The sequence below is a fragment of the Tyto alba genome, unplaced genomic scaffold (assembly GCF_018691265.1).
Source record: "Tyto alba isolate M040663 unplaced genomic scaffold, T.alba_DEE_v4.0 Super-Scaffold_17, whole genome shotgun sequence".
NCBI classification, from domain to species: Eukaryota; Metazoa; Chordata; class Aves; order Strigiformes; family Tytonidae; genus Tyto; species Tyto alba.
Genome location: NW_024881279.1, coordinates 17793555 through 17810669, shown reverse-complemented (window position 1 = coordinate 17810669; position 17115 = coordinate 17793555). Strand labels below are relative to the sequence as shown.

The window sequence follows — 17115 nt, the reverse complement described above, 5'->3', positions numbered from 1 at the left end:
CAACAGGAACATATCCACTTGAAATTATTCAGGACAAGCTCTTTTGTGGATAAACTCTTTATAACCCTGAATTCAGTGCTGGAATCGGCAGAAGCCATAAAAGCTTATGAACAATAAGTTAATATCTTGAACGTTGAAATCTGTATTTTTAAAGTCCATTTTCTCAAATACTCACAAAATAGCTCCTGCGCCCTATTTCAACTTTGTAAATACTCACATAGAATGCAAAGGATATGAAGCACCAATTCTATCTCAGCACTGGGTAGATAGTAATCTGAGTACTCTTCTCTCACCACCCCGTTACTAATAGCACATGCCTTGCAAACATCTACTAATCTTCACATTTAATCTACAATATACTATAGGGACAGGTACATATTTTTAAAGAGTAGTGAAATGTTAGGATGCTAAATGACTTGTGTTACAACATAAATTTAACAAGGTATCTGTTGTAGAATTCTCAAGTCCAGACTTTCCAGTCCCCTGGTTTTGCCTCTAATCTCCAACAGAGTTCCTGAGGATTGATGAGGAAAGCTGCAGACTAGAAATGATGGTTCCTGTATTCTATTCCTTGTCATGCTACTGACTGGGTGCCTTGAGCCCCTTTTTGGAGCCATGACCACTAACAATCAGAAAGAATTCAGCCTGTGACCCCTTCAGTTCTTGGCTCCAGCTTAAATTGCCAATTAGAAAGAGTTAGAGTGGTGGATTTTGTGTTGGCTCTACTTGTCTACCTGACACTGGATCAAAGCTACTATCTCATTTCATGCAGGCAAGATAGCATCTGATAGACGGCAATGACTGTCAATCATTGTCAAAGTAGGTTACATGTCCATTTATTTATTCTGTAATTATTTTTGGCACAGCTGATGGCACAAAACCCTTTTCAGAGTGTACTGCAGTTCCATAAAACTAAGAAAACTGAGGGCAGACAGGCAAGAACTGCCCTGTACATAGAACTCCCTGGAAGTCAAGTGAGGACATGATCAGTTTGCCAGAAATGAAAAACATCTGCTAATAAAATATGAGACCAGGAAAGCATGAAGAAAATTTGTAACAATGGCATTTTAAGGTACTGAGTCAGAGAGGTGGGAACTGCTCGGAGAGGAACATTGCCAAAGACAGCCTTGTCTGTTCAAGTATCAAAATGATGCTTCCACCCACTGTGAGAGTAGATTTGAATGACAAGCCAGAGCTGTGCTGCTGCTGCAGCACATACATAAATTGGCACACATACATATATAAACACACAAAACCCAAAAACAAACCCACCCAGAAAGAGATACTAAGGGAGAAGCTGAACATGCGGAATTTTGTCAGCTGTAAGAGAGGATATGAGATATGTGTGGGTGACAAGTCATGAATGTAGAATTTCCAAAGAAAAACACAGTTTTGTTTTTTTCTTTTTTTTTTTTTTTTTTTTTAATGAGTACGGTGTAAATCATGAGACATCCTATGATTATGAACACATAAAAATGCTTGCCAATAAAGTTGTTATTTCTCTAATTTCTCTTTTCTCTTCAACCCACTACTTCTCAAGCCCTCCCCTGCACTCTTGCTCTATCACAGCGGACAACACTATCATTCTACCTGTCATTAAGGTTCATAATCTGGATGTTACTTTTGACTCATCCATTTTGTTGCCTCACATTCAGGTTTTGACAAAGTCTTACAGATCTGCTCTGCATTCCATCTCTTTGCCAGAATTTTTGCCCTAGCTTTCAGCAAACAGAGTCTACATTAAATGAACACCTTTTTCTCCAGTGTTGATAAATTCCATCTTCTTCAGTCAAGTCTTTTTGCAGCAGTGTTGCAAAAATCATGTTGTTAATCTTAATTTAACCTGCAACTATGTGGTTTTTCTTTGTCAGTCCTGTTTCCAGTCCTTTCATCTTATCACATGGAACATGAACTTCATGCTCCAGCTTAACTTACAGATCCACTTCACCCCAAACTGCTCACTGCTAGAATTCTGTCTTCAACCTCTCTGTGACTTACATTGCTTTTGAAAGTCAAATTTTTAAAGAAGTTTTTCTGAGCTCTTTCCTATGCTCTGTCTCCTTTGGAGGCCCCATTTGCCCTCCATTATCCACATGATGTTATCTATCTGCCCCATTATCCCCCTTTAAAACCACCTTTTACCACAGTGTTCCCCAAAACTGACAACAGTCACACTGCTAACATGCTTATAACACTGTTTTTTCCTTATATCTCCACATCTGCCAATTGCTTCCCATTCGTTCCCTTTCAGCTTCTGTTGACATGGTAAATTCCTGGCGGTAGGCACTGTTTTTATTTATTTGTTTTACTTGTAAAGCAATAACCACAATAGACTAGCTTTGACAAGTGCTATTGCTCATGACAATCTCTTTATAATGCCATAAAAATGGTGGGTTTCCTATAGTATTGTTCCTCCCTGGCTCTTTTCTCTGCCAAATCAATCTGCTTTGGGTACCATCATGTTTAATCCAACCTACTTCACTTGTCTGATCTGTAATCTGCTATTGCATAAATTTGCAGTGAGTCACTTGAATAGTACAAGACACACATTCACCAGTTTGTGCCATGGAAGACCCGAAGCGCTGCCTCGCTGCGGGTCCCATCTCCTCTGTCAGGCTATGAACACGTGCAGGACAGGCAAAGGAGAAAGGTTATTCAGTATCACCTCTCACCTTTCCCTTCCAAGTCCAGTGAGCTTCTGTCTGCTTGCACTATTTTCAATTCCTAAAATTTCTAGCCAAGTTATGAGGGAAAATATTGTTTTCCTTACTCACATAGAAAGGAAATACTAACGCCTATAAATTATCAGCAGATTCTGGACACCGTTCATTCATTTGAGCCACGTGCTCTACAGCAAAGAACCAAGTATTGAATTATTCAGCAAGAAGCAGTCCAATATTCATGTTTTCTCCACTGCAATCACTCCCAGAATCTCTTACGCCACTGGGAGCATTTTGGACACAGCACTAAGAGAACATTTTCAAGGAGAGTATTCAATGGACAAAACCCCATTACTTTATGCACTATTGCCCAAGCAATAAGACTCTGAATAAACTCAGAGCAAGAGGAGTCCCAAACAACTGAAATTTGAATAACAACTGAGAAAAAGCAAGAGTTGCTACTTCTAGCAATTATACCTTACTTACCTAATAACTGACTGCTTTTTACATTTTTATACAGTACACACATAACAAAGAAAATAGCAGTGGTAGGAACTCTTATTGTAGTGTGGGCAATCATCAGAAACAGCAAATCCATTAGAATAAATTTAGAAAGAGATAGACTACACTTTATAGCTTAGTAACTATTTCAAACTAAATAGATGTTGCAAAATAAATAAAAAGAAATTTTAAAAAACCTACCCTTCTTTTTATACTTATTAAAGTGGCGCCGTCCTTTGCCAGTAAGCCAAAAACAAACAGAATGAAAATAAAATAATGAAAAACCCACACAAGGAGAACAGGAAAAGAAACTGTGAATAACATAAATCTGAATCATTAGAGTTCTTAAAATCAGATTAAAAAGTCAACTGATCAAACATGGTACAAATTTCTGGTTTAAAAAATCCCAAATCCTTCAATCCATTTAGATTAAAATATTAAACATGTTTCTTATTACATTACATAATCAACTAGAAGTATCTACTAAGTGGCAACTTCGTGGCAGCTGACATGAGCTACTAGACTCAGTGTTTTTCCTTCATTTACAAATTGGACACCATCTCTTAACAGGCTATGCTCACCAAGTCAATGTAGAAATCCCACGTGATGGTACATTGTTTCAGATTAGCTAAATATGTTTATGATGCAAATCCTAGTATTTTAAAATGTGAAATTAACAGATGCTCTGAGCACATTTGCAAAACAGTATACAACAGTGTCTTTGGAAGTATTTTTGTTAAAGGAGTGGAAGAGTTGCATGCCCTTCATATATATTATGAGATGAAACAAAATTATAGTGAAATCTGAGTCACTTCTAGAAACCCAACTCATTGTAACATTGAACTCTACAAATGGTGAAAAGCAGGACATGATGAAGGATGCCTGCTTGCAGATTTACCACAGAACTTGGTAGCTGAAAGACCAAACTATTACCAGACATTAACAGTGGAAACACTGAGTAAGAAAGATATCTTGATATATTTGGGTGGTTATGTCACAGTGGTTACAGAAAAATAGAGATGAATATATAAAAGTGACAACACACCAAAATAACATAATCATAGCTGTGTGTCTGATTCTTTAATCAATCATTGGCCTTAGCATCGCTTCTTGTTAGCAACTCCTACATATATTTGCAGACAGGAGGTTATTCACAGTGCAGTTTAATTTACTGCAAATCTTCCACTGACTTTAACTATATACATTTTCTTTACCAGGATACATCTCCACCCACTGAATTACCTTTTGATTATCAGACTTTCTTTTTCTTTATATACCATACTTTATCCACATGGGATTAAAATGTATCATTACCTTTTTTGCATGTTAAACCAAATTCTTAATTAAGTTAAACTCCAAACGGAATCATGCCTGAGCAAGGACGAAGCAAATCTGTTGATACTAGCTACCTAAGTTATTTCCACACATAAGGGTGAAAAATAAAACCCTGCAGTATTTGGCAAGAGTGTTTGAGAGGGTGAAATTTCCTCCACTTTGATTAGAGCATGAAAATATATTTCAGTTGGTGGGTTTGGTCAAAAGTTCATCTCTTTCTAATAACTTCCATGGCATTTTCCTGGAGCTAATGGATCTGAAGCCAAATCTGTGCTGCCTCTCATAGATTTCTTTCATTTTTATCTTTTAGAACTACATGGATGAAGTAAAGCAACAGAGGGAGCGCCTGAGCACTGTCTGCAAATAGTTTGCAGATGACTCCTCTCAAGATTCATTGCCTCTGATGCCTTCAAGATCAGCCTTTTTACATGGGATTCACTGGTATAAAGGATCGTGCTTCGGATCTATCAAACTCCGGTTTCACCCAATGTGAAGCTCTTAGACTGCTGTGTTATCACATGAATCAAGTTCTAAAAGCCATCTGAGGAGCTTGTTCACATTTTCTCCACATTTCTCTATTTGAGTCTTGCCTGCAATTATTTTACAGTGGAGAACCGAGACATTGAAAGATGTGTTGCTAGGGAAATAATAATAATAAAAAAAATCAGATGGAAAGAAAATCATTATCATTCTATACTTGTGACAGCTTAAATATAAATTTAACATTATGGTAAATGTATATTAAAAATGTGTCCATACACATAATATGCTGGGAAAGATTTAATTCTCTATCTCATTTTATTGTGTTTTACGATGCATACAATCCCAATTTTGATTTCTGTCTTCTGAAACTGCTGTCACATATAATCAGCATTCAAGTACATGGAAAAATCTGTAGACATGAGAACAGGCAGGACAGTGCCTGTGAAATGGGTGAGGCATTCAGTCCTTACACCCTAACTCAGCCGCACACCTCCAGTATGTCTCATTGTATAAAGATGTGCAGCTACGTGCTTGAACAGAAACATGAGAATACTGACAACACACCCATTTTGTCATTTTATGTAGTTTTTCAAGCTTCTTTGTTCTTTAGAAATATCATGATGTCTGACGAAAAAAAAAAAAAACCAAACAACAGCAAAAAAAAAAAAGTAAAAGAGTTGAAAAGAACCCCAAGAAACCATTTCTGCTTTTGTGGGGAAAGAGACAACACAGAAAGGACAAAGCAGGAAGCGGAGGGAATGTAGTGAGGGGCAGGAGAAACCTGACAGATGAAGTTTGACAAGTACCCTACAAAAAAGCTATTTATCTGACATAGACTGAACAAAATCTTTTCTAGCATTAACACAGAATACAGTGTTACACAGAGGTTCAGTACACAATGCAGAATTGCTCCACGATTCAAAATGCAAATGAGCTGATTAAATGGCCATGTATGTGTGAAGAGTGGCAGTGAAGCACAGAGTCACTGCATGCATACTTTCACAGGTTAACACCACGGAAATGCATATAGCTGTCAGTGTGTATTTATAGCACACATTATCACACCATTTACTTTGTAATATACAGATACCGCCTCTATATATTTGCCAAGTGTCTTAATTTCTCAGGTAATCAAACAAAATGCACGCTGTATTTGGAGCATTCTTTAAAATTAGTAGGGCTAGCACTGAAATAACATCATTAGCTTTCCAAGGCCCTTGGGGTCTTGTTTTTCTTTTTTTTTCTTTTTTTTTTTTTTTTTTTTTGTTTGTACTGGAGCACCTTCAAGAGCCAGATATGGAGACACAAAATGGGAATTATTCACTCCATTACAACTATAACAGTTATTCAAGGAGTATTTCACAGACACACACAGGTATGGTGGATGCCATCCTGCTACACCAGTGAAAGAGGTGGGGCACAACAAACTGTCCTCAGGACTGGATAAGGAATATAAGAAGAAATGAGCTCATTTCTAAAAGCCCTTCAAGGCATTTCAAAAAGCTTTCAAACACCAGGCCTTCCCCCTTTGAACACTAACAACCCTATCCCTGTGGAAAACAGTTGTAAGCATATGATATTGACAGTGTGCCTGAATCTCACACAAACTAAGGAAGCAAACTGTAAAATGTTATGACTGTGCTCAGGAACAGTAGGGAATATAACCAAGTTATTGAATTTAGACAACGTATGGGCTACTAGCTGTATAACCTAAAGAGGTCCTCCTTTATGAATCTCTTTTCAGAATCTCTCTGACAGCTATCCCAAAATCTCAGAAAACTTAGTAAACACATAACGCCAATCTAAAGATGTCTTCTAGATTTCTGTTTAATCCTTCATGATTATGCATCTCCCAGTTTTAGTTGTTAAAATTTACAATTGACATTTAAGAAAAGGCTTATTTTAAGACCTTATCAAGTCCTACTTATTTTCCTCAAATAGGCAAACTTCCTTTGGTCAAAGAATAATTGTATATGCAAGAAAGATGCTATGTAGTAGAAGTAAGGCTCAGCTAAGCCAGAATATACATTACATGGTATCGATGAAGATAATCAGTCTTCTCTTCCAGATCAGTTAATGATAATCAGAAAGCACTGATGATAATTCATCCACTTTTACAGAAAATAAATCTTTTCTGCCATTTCCGCCTACTACCTTTGACACAAAAAAAGTTGTAGTTATGCAAGCTCACCAGCAATGTATCAATACTTCCACTTGATCATATGTAACTAAGAGATCTAAGAAAAAAAATGCATATTGATCTATTTAAATCTAGTTTGGACCCACGCTAACTAGCAGGCACTGTATATCTATCCATAACAAATACACACTGTGGTCATTTGTAAACATAGAGAAAATGATACCTTTAGCACAATCTGCTCCATGAAATCCTGGAAAACAGTGGCAGACACCTGATACACACTCGCCATTCCCATGACAATTACGTGGGCAGTCTTGCACTGAATCTGAAATACAATACAAGCATCACAGGCATATTAGTTGGTTCCTATTTAGGCTACAAATTCTTTGCATATTTTTTCGTCAGTTTATTTTGTCTTCAATACTTAGAAGAACAATCCCTAATAATATTAACACCACAAAGTTCAGGTGAAGCAGGAAGGTACCAAGTTTTATGGCAGCGTAAGTGTAGAGATCTACTGATACACTAAAGTCACATACTGCCTCTGAGCACCATTAGAACTCAGAGTTTTCTGATGTTGCTTAAGTCCTCTGTTCCAACAGGTAGACAGGACTGCCTCTTAAGACCTCTACAGCTATGTCTGAATTCATATTATGTAGCAAACATAATGCTTCATCAGGAAAATCGACAGTTTCCTTCTCCAATGAGACTTTGATCTCGCACAACCACTCTTCCACGTGACAGTGATTATGTGAAGGAGCGTATCTTCTCCTCCTTCCACAAACACTTAAAGCCTCATTAACTACGCTGACAGAAATATCTGCTGAACATGACAAAGAGGAGCTCTTTCACTCTGGCAAATATTCTTTATCCTAAAAAAAATTAATATAAAAGGTGCAAGTAGCTACTCAAGAGGACGAAGAAGAGGTCTTTTAAAACAGATGACAGGTTTAACACTAGAGTTTAAGTGACTGACTGAAGTGTTGATGATTTCAATAGTCTGAGAAGAGTAAGCACAGCAGCCTGATGACAACATTTCAGCTGTACCAAAACACTTATTTTCCACAATTTCTGTTATAGTTTGGATAATATATACATTATTTTGCATAATAATCTATAAATGAAATTCCAATTTTGAAATCATTTTCATTTGAAAGCTGCTGGATTTCAGTGAAACGTATTTTCAACACAGAATCATTGGAACAAAAATCTAATTAGAATGTTGTTACTCTTCACTATTACTCTCTGTTGTTGTGGGACCTGTGGTCCCAAACTAAATGGCTTTCAGTCTCAGATACCATACAAATAGCAGCTGTACAACACAGAAAATTAATTTTGGATTTGGAACTAGCAGAACCATGCAGAATATTTTTCTGTCAAATTAAACTGGAAAGTTAAAAAAGATTCAAGCATAACTTTAAATGTAATTTCATGGTTGCAGGACACTAAATTAAAAAAAAAAACTTTAAGGCAAATTTTCAAAGATGTGTCATTAGTTTGACCTCTTGAAATGATTCATGTAAACAATGAAAAGAAAAATTGAAACATAATGCACAAAGATATTAATTCATCTCATGAAGAAGCTTATCTATAGATTTATTCATTATTTTGTTTCATGGCACACAAAAGCATTTTCTGTGTATTCAAAATCATGGTAAATTTAGTATTGTCTTGGAGTTAACATCATTTCTGTTATTCTTTCTCCTCTTGCACATCAGAGAAACTTTCAGTTGTTTCAGGTCCTTTGATTATGAAACATCTGATACTAGGTGTGTGTAGAACCTCTGAACTGGATAAAATACTATACTCTTCTCTACAGTTCAGTCCAACTACTGTTATTGAACTATCAAGTAGTCTACCTGACTATTAGACCTTTGATGCTCTTGAAAGCTGTAGTCTAGACCAGGCAACTCTTTAAAGGACAGCTTATCATATCTGAAGGTTTTCTAAGCACAATAGGTGCATAACAAGATATAAGCACAAATGTTCTTGTTGGTTTTGGAGAAGTAGAAAAAGCCTTCTGTGGGCAAATACGCATCTATCTATCTATCTATCTATCTATCTATCTATCTATCTATCTATCTATCTATCTATCTATCTATCTATCTATCTATATCTCAACATGCATAGCACCTAGCAACTCTTAGAAAGTTATGGAAGAAAAATAGTTTTTTCATCTTAACAGAGGTTAAATCAAGCAATTATATTCAAACTTAATGACACAGTATTGGCCATCCTCCCACACCCTTTGGGATTTCAGCCAACAAACTGAATTTTACACTAATGTAAAAGGAAAAAATTAAATTTCCTATTATTAATCAGACAAAACTGGAAAAGACCTCCAACTATTTTTCATCAAGCTTAAAAACTCACTTGGACCTTCTGCAGTTTCTCTTTCCCTAAACTAACAGGAATTATAGATTTATACAATATAGTGTCATTTAACAGTTCACCAGTCAGGACAGAGTACCACATAGATTATCTCAGAATTTTTTATGCCTCTCTGACAGGATATTCAGCAAAGTTCATTAAGTGCTTCAAAGTTCAACAAATCTTCTAATGAAGCTTGGAGAATTTGGACTTAGTTTGATTTTCAACTAAACGTAACCCTATTCTTCTAACAAAACTGCAAGCTTCTCAGATCACAGGCTAGACGTTCTTCTGTTCTTGATTCCACCATATTGAGGAGACAATCCACTATTAGGTAAGTAGTAAGATGTAAAACAGCACACAGATAATTAACTGACTCAGTTAATCTCTGGGATGACTGCAAACAATAACCTCATTCCCAGGTGTCAATTTCTTGTGCTGTCTTCCTACTAAAATTAAACAGCTCTCCTGTTGGATCCCATTCAACCTGGGTGTAAAGAAGCTTCTCCAGAGAAGTAAATAAGAAGTATAAAAATGACAGATAAAAGGGAGAGGAATATTAACTGGGGAATGTTTCAACCCAGACCGAGTCTTGTTTTCCAAAACTAAACTCAAGATCTATGGAAATGTTAAAATCTTAAAAGAGAAATTAGTAAATTAAAATCAGCACCCCATTACAGACTTTTTGACAGAACAGTGTTGAGGAAAAAAATGCACAATGTAACATAAGGGTAAACAGACTGAATACTGAAGACTGAAAGGAAGTATTATGACTTTAAATAAGGGAAAGTATGAACAGAGAGGAAAAATGCCCAGCTTGTGGAGATACCTACCCAAAATAACTGTACTGAAAGAGACCACTTCTTTGTCCTTGCCATCATTGTAAAATGCCAGGTGCCACAAACCCACATCCAAATATTGAACAAACACAGCCTCATTCTGAACAAGGGTCTGAATACTTCGACGTTCCCGTGGGGACTCCACCACACTCCATTTCTCTTTCCCATCCAAGCGCTCCATGAAATCATACTGGAGAGTAAAAAAAAAAAACAGAAAAAAAAAAAAAAAGAAGAAGAAAACAAAAACAAAAACAAAACCCCCCCAAACACAAACAAACAAAGCCCCAAACAAACAGACCTAAATACAGAACGTTATTTCAGCCCAAAATCTGACACTACATTATTTCTTCCAGCTTGTCATAAAGTGGTGTTTCTGGAAGATATGTTAATGTGAAATTACTATTTACTAGTTGACCATGGAACACACAGAGATTCTGTGACTCTTATCCTTTCTTAAACAGTGACATGGAATTATGCAACTTTGCTCTGCATAGGTGATTAAAAGAAATGTACAAATGGTATTTCTTGACATGCTGAGTGTTGAGAAAGAAGTTGAAATCAATGATTTGACCCATCAAATTTTAGGTTCCTACACAGCTTTCCAAGCTGGGCACCTTCAACCTATGAGAGAGACACCCTTTTCAAAGCAATCGTCTACGACAAATTCTTTCTGCAAGAGGAACAGAAGTCTCGGATGTAGCTCCAGACACAGAGCTGAATGGAAGCCCCCAGAACATGAAAACAAACAGGAACAGCACAAACAGGGAGTGTATTTGTCTAATCTTAGGTAATTCAGCACGCAATAAAAATGCACTGTACAAGTTTGACATCACAGAGTAAGAGTTGCTTACCTGAGTTTGTACGTGGAACAATCATGGGCAAGTATGATACAAAAACCAGAGGGAGCATGGAAAGGAATAACACAAATCAGGTGGCTAAAGGAGTTGAACATATATTAAGGAAAACTGAGAATTTCTGGTTGGACTGATTCCAAGTAAGGTAGAACATTACATTAAGCTTTGGAAAAGGGATCAAACAGAGCAAGTGATTATTTAGAGTATAAGAGGGATGGCACCATTAATGGCATGAAACTAAAAAAAGAAAGAAAGAAATTTAAGATGAATGTCAGATAAGCTTCCCATAAATTAAGCTCAGTAATAGCCTCCCAGTGGAGATGCCACTGCATCACACAATTAAACAGGACTGGAAGAAATATTGGTTAATCTACAACAGGGAATAACTCTGCATAACAAAGCAGCTGGACTAGCTGTCCTAATAGGCTTTTTTTTCCTGGCTTTAATGTCTGTGATTCTGGAGCTCTCAAGCTGATGCTATGCTCAACTTACTAGCTCTCATAGTCCCTATCTAAGGGAAGCCCTTAAGAAACAACAAAAACAATATATCTAATCTTTTGATAGTTGTATAACAAGTCCCCTATGAAAACATATCTTGTTTTAGACACATTTATCTATGTAGGAGTAGATAGAGATAGATAGACATGTCTAAAGGAAGATGTATGTGTTCAATAAAATACAGTAATAGTATGTGCTTGCTTGCCAGTAGTTTCATTGCATTTCCCTCCGTTACCTCTAGCACCTACAGTCTGTGCTTGCGACAGCTATGAGAAAACATACACCTTCACTTGCTTTCAGTTTAAATAGAAAACTGTAGTCTTGCATTGTACACAGACGAAACGTCCACACAGGGCTGTCTTGTACACTGCATTCCATTTGTTAACAGTGAGTTCTAGCAAATAATATATAATATGCAATAAAATAATGAAAATTCTCCCTTCTAGTAGAAGAGACAGACAGAATAGCTGATTTAACACTTTAGTGCCACATTACACATCTATTTAAAACCAAGGTATAAAAGCTGACCTTTCTATTTGAAATTCTGTAACAGTTATATACAAGCAATATAGAGTCCTTGATACACTTAGCCTTACAACAAAGGTGGAAGTATGGAAGTACTATTACCTTCCTGTTAAACATGTGCACCAATATGCAGCCACAAAGGAAATGCATGGCAGGGTAGGAATTTGAGCCCAGGTCTAATAAGGTTGAAAGCTACTGTCACAGTAAGTGTATTATCCACTCTTTCCTATGCCTTTAATTGTGCGAAAGAGAAAGTGGAATAAAAAGTTTCACCCAACTGTTAATATCAGATTGCCATCCACTTGATCCTTTTTCCATGCAGGACTTTGTCAGGAGAAGGTAAATCAGGTAAATTAGTACATTTAAGCCAACGCATGCTAGAGATTTAGAGAATTCTGGCATGTCAGTAACTTTCAGAGTATCAGAGGTACCACACATACATGTATCTATCTCTTAAATCAATGACATTTGGAAATACTGCTAAAGCCTATCGTCTAACAGTCAGAGGTTAAGGACAGGCTCATCACCTCCCTGGGAAATGTTATTACTTGGGCAACATCTTGGGAAAAAGAAATCTTGCTCTTCAGAACAATCATTCACAAAGGGTCAACTAAGGAAGTAGCAATAAAAGCTGACATTTCTCACTGGCAACACACTGCTCCTCTCTGCTTGTGCTGGCAGGTTTCTCTGCCACCCCTCTGTTTGATGCTGATTCTACCTCATATAGTAGAGATGGCTCAGCAGTTGGCAAGATCGAAGGCGAAGAGTATTCAGGCTGAAACAGCTTGAAGTAGTTTTAGCTGCAGAATCTCTTTTCACAATGACAGGGTGTGACCTAGTGAGAGCGGGTCCCTTGGCATGACTCCCCATAAGGCTATAATTTTAATTTTGGTAACGTTAAGACTGGTATTGCCCCTCTTTAATCAAACTATGAAGAACTATTTCATGCTCAGGCAAAAGCAAAATGACCAAACCTGAATAACTTTATGAATAGCAAAGTACTGGTGCAAACTGATACAGAGTATAACAACACATTTTCATCCTTCTTTGGATTTCTCAGGACTGAGGAAAAAAGAAGGAAGATAGTGTACCTGCTGGAAGTTCCTTGGGTGTACAAATCTGAATGTGTCAGCAAGTACTAAGTATATGTACCCCAAAAATATAAAAACCCTGACTGAAGGGCCACCAAGACGGTATTGTGAATTCATAATCAGATGAGACTTTTTCACATGGTTGGCTGAATAATAATTTTGCTTCTTGTGGCCCTGCCGATTTTCTGATTTACCACACTTGCATGATTAATTACTTTTATATAATGTTGTGCTGAAGATATCACTCTTGCTTTAAAGCTACTTATTGACAAATATGCATAGATTAGAAGATCAATTCAGGAAAAGAATTAAAGTACTTTCACGATTATTAAGAAGCAACTGTGTAATTTTTAATCTAACACACAACTGCTAAGGAAGAGACAACTATATCACTTGAATTAGGGAATGAATCTGTCAAACCAAACTAAATCTCTGAAGTAATTTGGAAGTTTCACTGACTTTTTTTTTTTTTTTTTTCCATATGATCCTTTATATTTCATGGCTTCATATTTAAAGTCACACAAAAATGGCAAAAACTGCTCAGAAGTAAAATGAACCAGAAATCCCAAATGACTAAATCTTCAGAGATCAATTTAGCAGAGGGGAGTATTTACTATGATTAAAGCTCCATATAAGCAAGTGCCTTGCCAGCCTACTTCTCTAAACAAATTCCAAATTCACTTTCACAGTGAGTTTGTTTATTTTTACTGCACAGCATACCAAAACCCTACTGAACACTTTATTTACAAACCCAAATCTCATACTATCTTGTTTCTGGGCAATTTGATTTTATAATTTCTCCATTCAGCACTTTTACTCCTTGGATGCAGTTTACTCATAGGCTAATAAGGACTTTCTTTTTCCAGTAATGAGGAGTCAGCAAAACAGTTTTGGAACTTTACGTATAGGGAAGTGACTACACTGCACAATGCCATCCATATAGCAGAGATCGACTGAGCCCAGTTACGTAGAGGAAGTGAGCTAGCTGTGAAAGTACAGCAAAGCAAAGAGAGCTCGCAGGGGTCAAGACTGAAAATGTAGAGAGCCCACAAAATCTTTGTTGTTTTCTTAGTTTTTAAACTATTTGCATGCCCCCACAAAATCCCTAACAGTGTTTGAAATTAAGAATTGAAAAAAAAAGATTTCTTAGAGCTCTTGCCTTAATAATGGATGCCTAGTCAAATGGAGGGGGGAGAAAAAAAAAAGGAAAAAGCATGTTTGGCATTGTGGCTAGGATTTGTCTTTATGCCAAAGCCCTGTAAGACCTACGCAGCCAAGAAAACATGTCAGGGAAACTTGTTTGCAAAGTGCTTTAAAATTAGTTTTTCATAGAATCCAGTTGGTAATTATTCATTAATATACACCCATGAAACATCTGATACCTACAGTGACAGCCAACTGATTTGATTTAACATTGGAATGTGACATAACACAACCAGTACAATGCAGCACAGCATTCAGTAATAACAGCACAGTTGCCATCAGATAACTTTAAGGTGGTCAGAGCATCTAAATGTGTTTGAGCACTGGCTAAAAAACAAAGTAACGCTGAAGGTCCCTGGCTATTCAAGTTGTTTTGAGTAAAGCCATTTCAAGTTATAAATGAAAACAGTTTATAAGTATAAAACAGTCTGCTGGAAATGAAAACAATACAACTCCATGCACCTCCTTCTCCAGACATTACAGTGATGTTTCTATAAGGTTACCTTATTTCATGCATCATTTGGAATGTTCCACCAACGTGTAGTAACATCATAATTGCTGTAATCTCTGCAGAGTCACTTCAAGCATTATTTGACATTTACAGTTCATTTTCTATACATTATCAATTTTACTAATATGACTATCTTCTACCCATTTCCTATTGATCATTCAAGCCTGCAGTGTGCATTTTATTATTTCTATGTATTACTACACAGGTTGGAAGAATTTTGCTTGGAAGCAATGCATTCCTGGTTTTAGTCTGCTTGCAACTCAAAACTGCATTTTTGCCTCTCCTCTAGAGCTCCATTCCCTATGCATATGGCACACAAGGCTGCTTCTAGACAAGTTTACAGCTACATCAGTTTGACTGACTAAACTAGGCATTTGGAATATTTGCTAAACAGTAACACTGAGAAGGTTAAATCTCAGCAGGGCCCTCAGACAGGAACTGCATCATGTTGTCTCAGGTTAATCATGTACCTAATTTGCTGATTATTGACTTGCTCCCACAAAGGATTTTACTTGGCTTGACATACCAGCACTGATCAGTGATGAACTGTCAAGTGTAGTTGTTCACTGCTTTACAGCTCATGTCCCTAACCTGCAGAAACAAGGATTTTAAATTTCAATTTTAAAATATCGTCTGGTGTCAACTTCAGACTATTTTCATTAATACAAAACCATTCTGCTCCTTTCTGTCAGAACAACGCTTCTTTTCACTAATTCAGGTCTGTAACAGCTTGCATTTCTTTTTCTAAAATTATTTCTCTTGGTAGCAGCTTGGCTGAATTTTGATTGCCGGGCAGAAATGCCAAGCAATCTTCTGCTGTACCACCCTGTTGACAAGCACCAGGACCCTGCATGAATATGGGAAAGTAAAACCATGATTATACTTGTGGGTTTCATTAACTCCAGTTATGGAAGAGGGTTGGAACTGGTTTCTCTAAAGACTGGAAGACAGGTTCTCTGAGGAGGAATCCAGCTCAGTAGGAAACACAGTGGATACTTCTCATTACTTAATTTAACAGAAAGGTCACGAAATTTATATCCTATCCACGTAAGGTGGAGTGAAGTAAAGAAGAGAAACTTTGCCTGATCATAGCCTTCTCAGATGAGAACATCATAATGAAACCTAGGACAAATACATTTGATTACAGTGTAATAGAAATTAAAGTTCAGCTTGAATTAAAAACTATTTTGTACTACCAGTTACATCCAATTGGATTTCTTGTAAAAGATACAGGCATACCTCCATCATGTCTTAGTCAGACAATTACAATTAACTTGTATTTATAGCAAATCTTGATGATTGCTTAGGAGCTTTTGTTGCCCTAAGTAATTTTCACTTCATGATTTACACTTTTGTTTGTTTTCATCAACTAAATTGCTGGGTTTTTCATGGTGGAATGATAAGGGAAATGAGCACCAAAATTCTGAATTAAATGAGACATGCTCAGTGAATTATGCCATTGCCTCATTTCAGTGGTTAAAGATCCAGACAGAATTTCACCCTCAAGACAACATATTGAAGCATTACAGCCAGAATAAAAACATTCCTAAGAAAGGCTCCCACCTTGGGACATATTCTCTGTTGATATCTTCTGTGTTGCATGGATGTCTGGAAATGGCTGAAAATTAGTCAACAGCCCTCTACAATTTCCCCAATTTATCTAGTCCTTGTATGGAACCTCAGGATGATGTATGGTAACCTTTAGCTACATGGAAAACCGACCACTTGCCCTTCACTCCTTGGGTTGTGGACTGCTGGACCTTATTTCTTACCAGTCAGATATATCCATTCAATAACTCCCATAACATTTTAAAACAGCATACCACAGAAAGTTGATGGAGTTTGGATAGTCAAAGCTCCTTGTTCACAAATTCTTGTAAGTAGACATCATAAGCCCATGTAAACCTCTTCTCTCCTTTCCTCCCATCTCTAAAGATTTTGGTTCGCAACTACAACTCAATTCAGGCAAGAATAAACTCCAAGAAACAAGAGGCAATGCAGAATAGTTCCACAAATTTGCTTCACAGTGAGAAGCAGATCCAAAATTCAGTTAATATAAGTGTAGTTTTCCCCAGAAAATTAATTGCTTTACTGTTTGTACCACG

General features: G+C 36.9%; 1 protein-coding gene across 9 annotated transcripts in view; it reads right to left on the bottom strand.

Annotated features, from left to right (window-relative positions):
* TENM2 (teneurin transmembrane protein 2) overlaps positions 1–17115 on the bottom strand; it is a 693894-nt gene that overhangs the window by 102714 nt on the left and 574065 nt on the right. For 5 of the 9 annotated variants that reach the window (XM_042790513.1, XM_042790514.1, XM_042790515.1 and 2 more), the window contains 2 exons: positions 10323–10518; positions 7343–7444 (listed from right to left, as the gene is read on the bottom strand). In XM_042790513.1, the coding sequence (XP_042646447.1) occupies positions 7343–7444; positions 10323–10518 (298 nt within the window). Of the gene's footprint in view, positions 1–3362; positions 3396–7342; positions 7445–10322; positions 10519–17115 lie in introns of all 9 variants that reach the window. The other 4 variants (XM_042790512.1, XM_042790518.1, XM_042790519.1 and 1 more) reach the window with 1 other exon arrangement.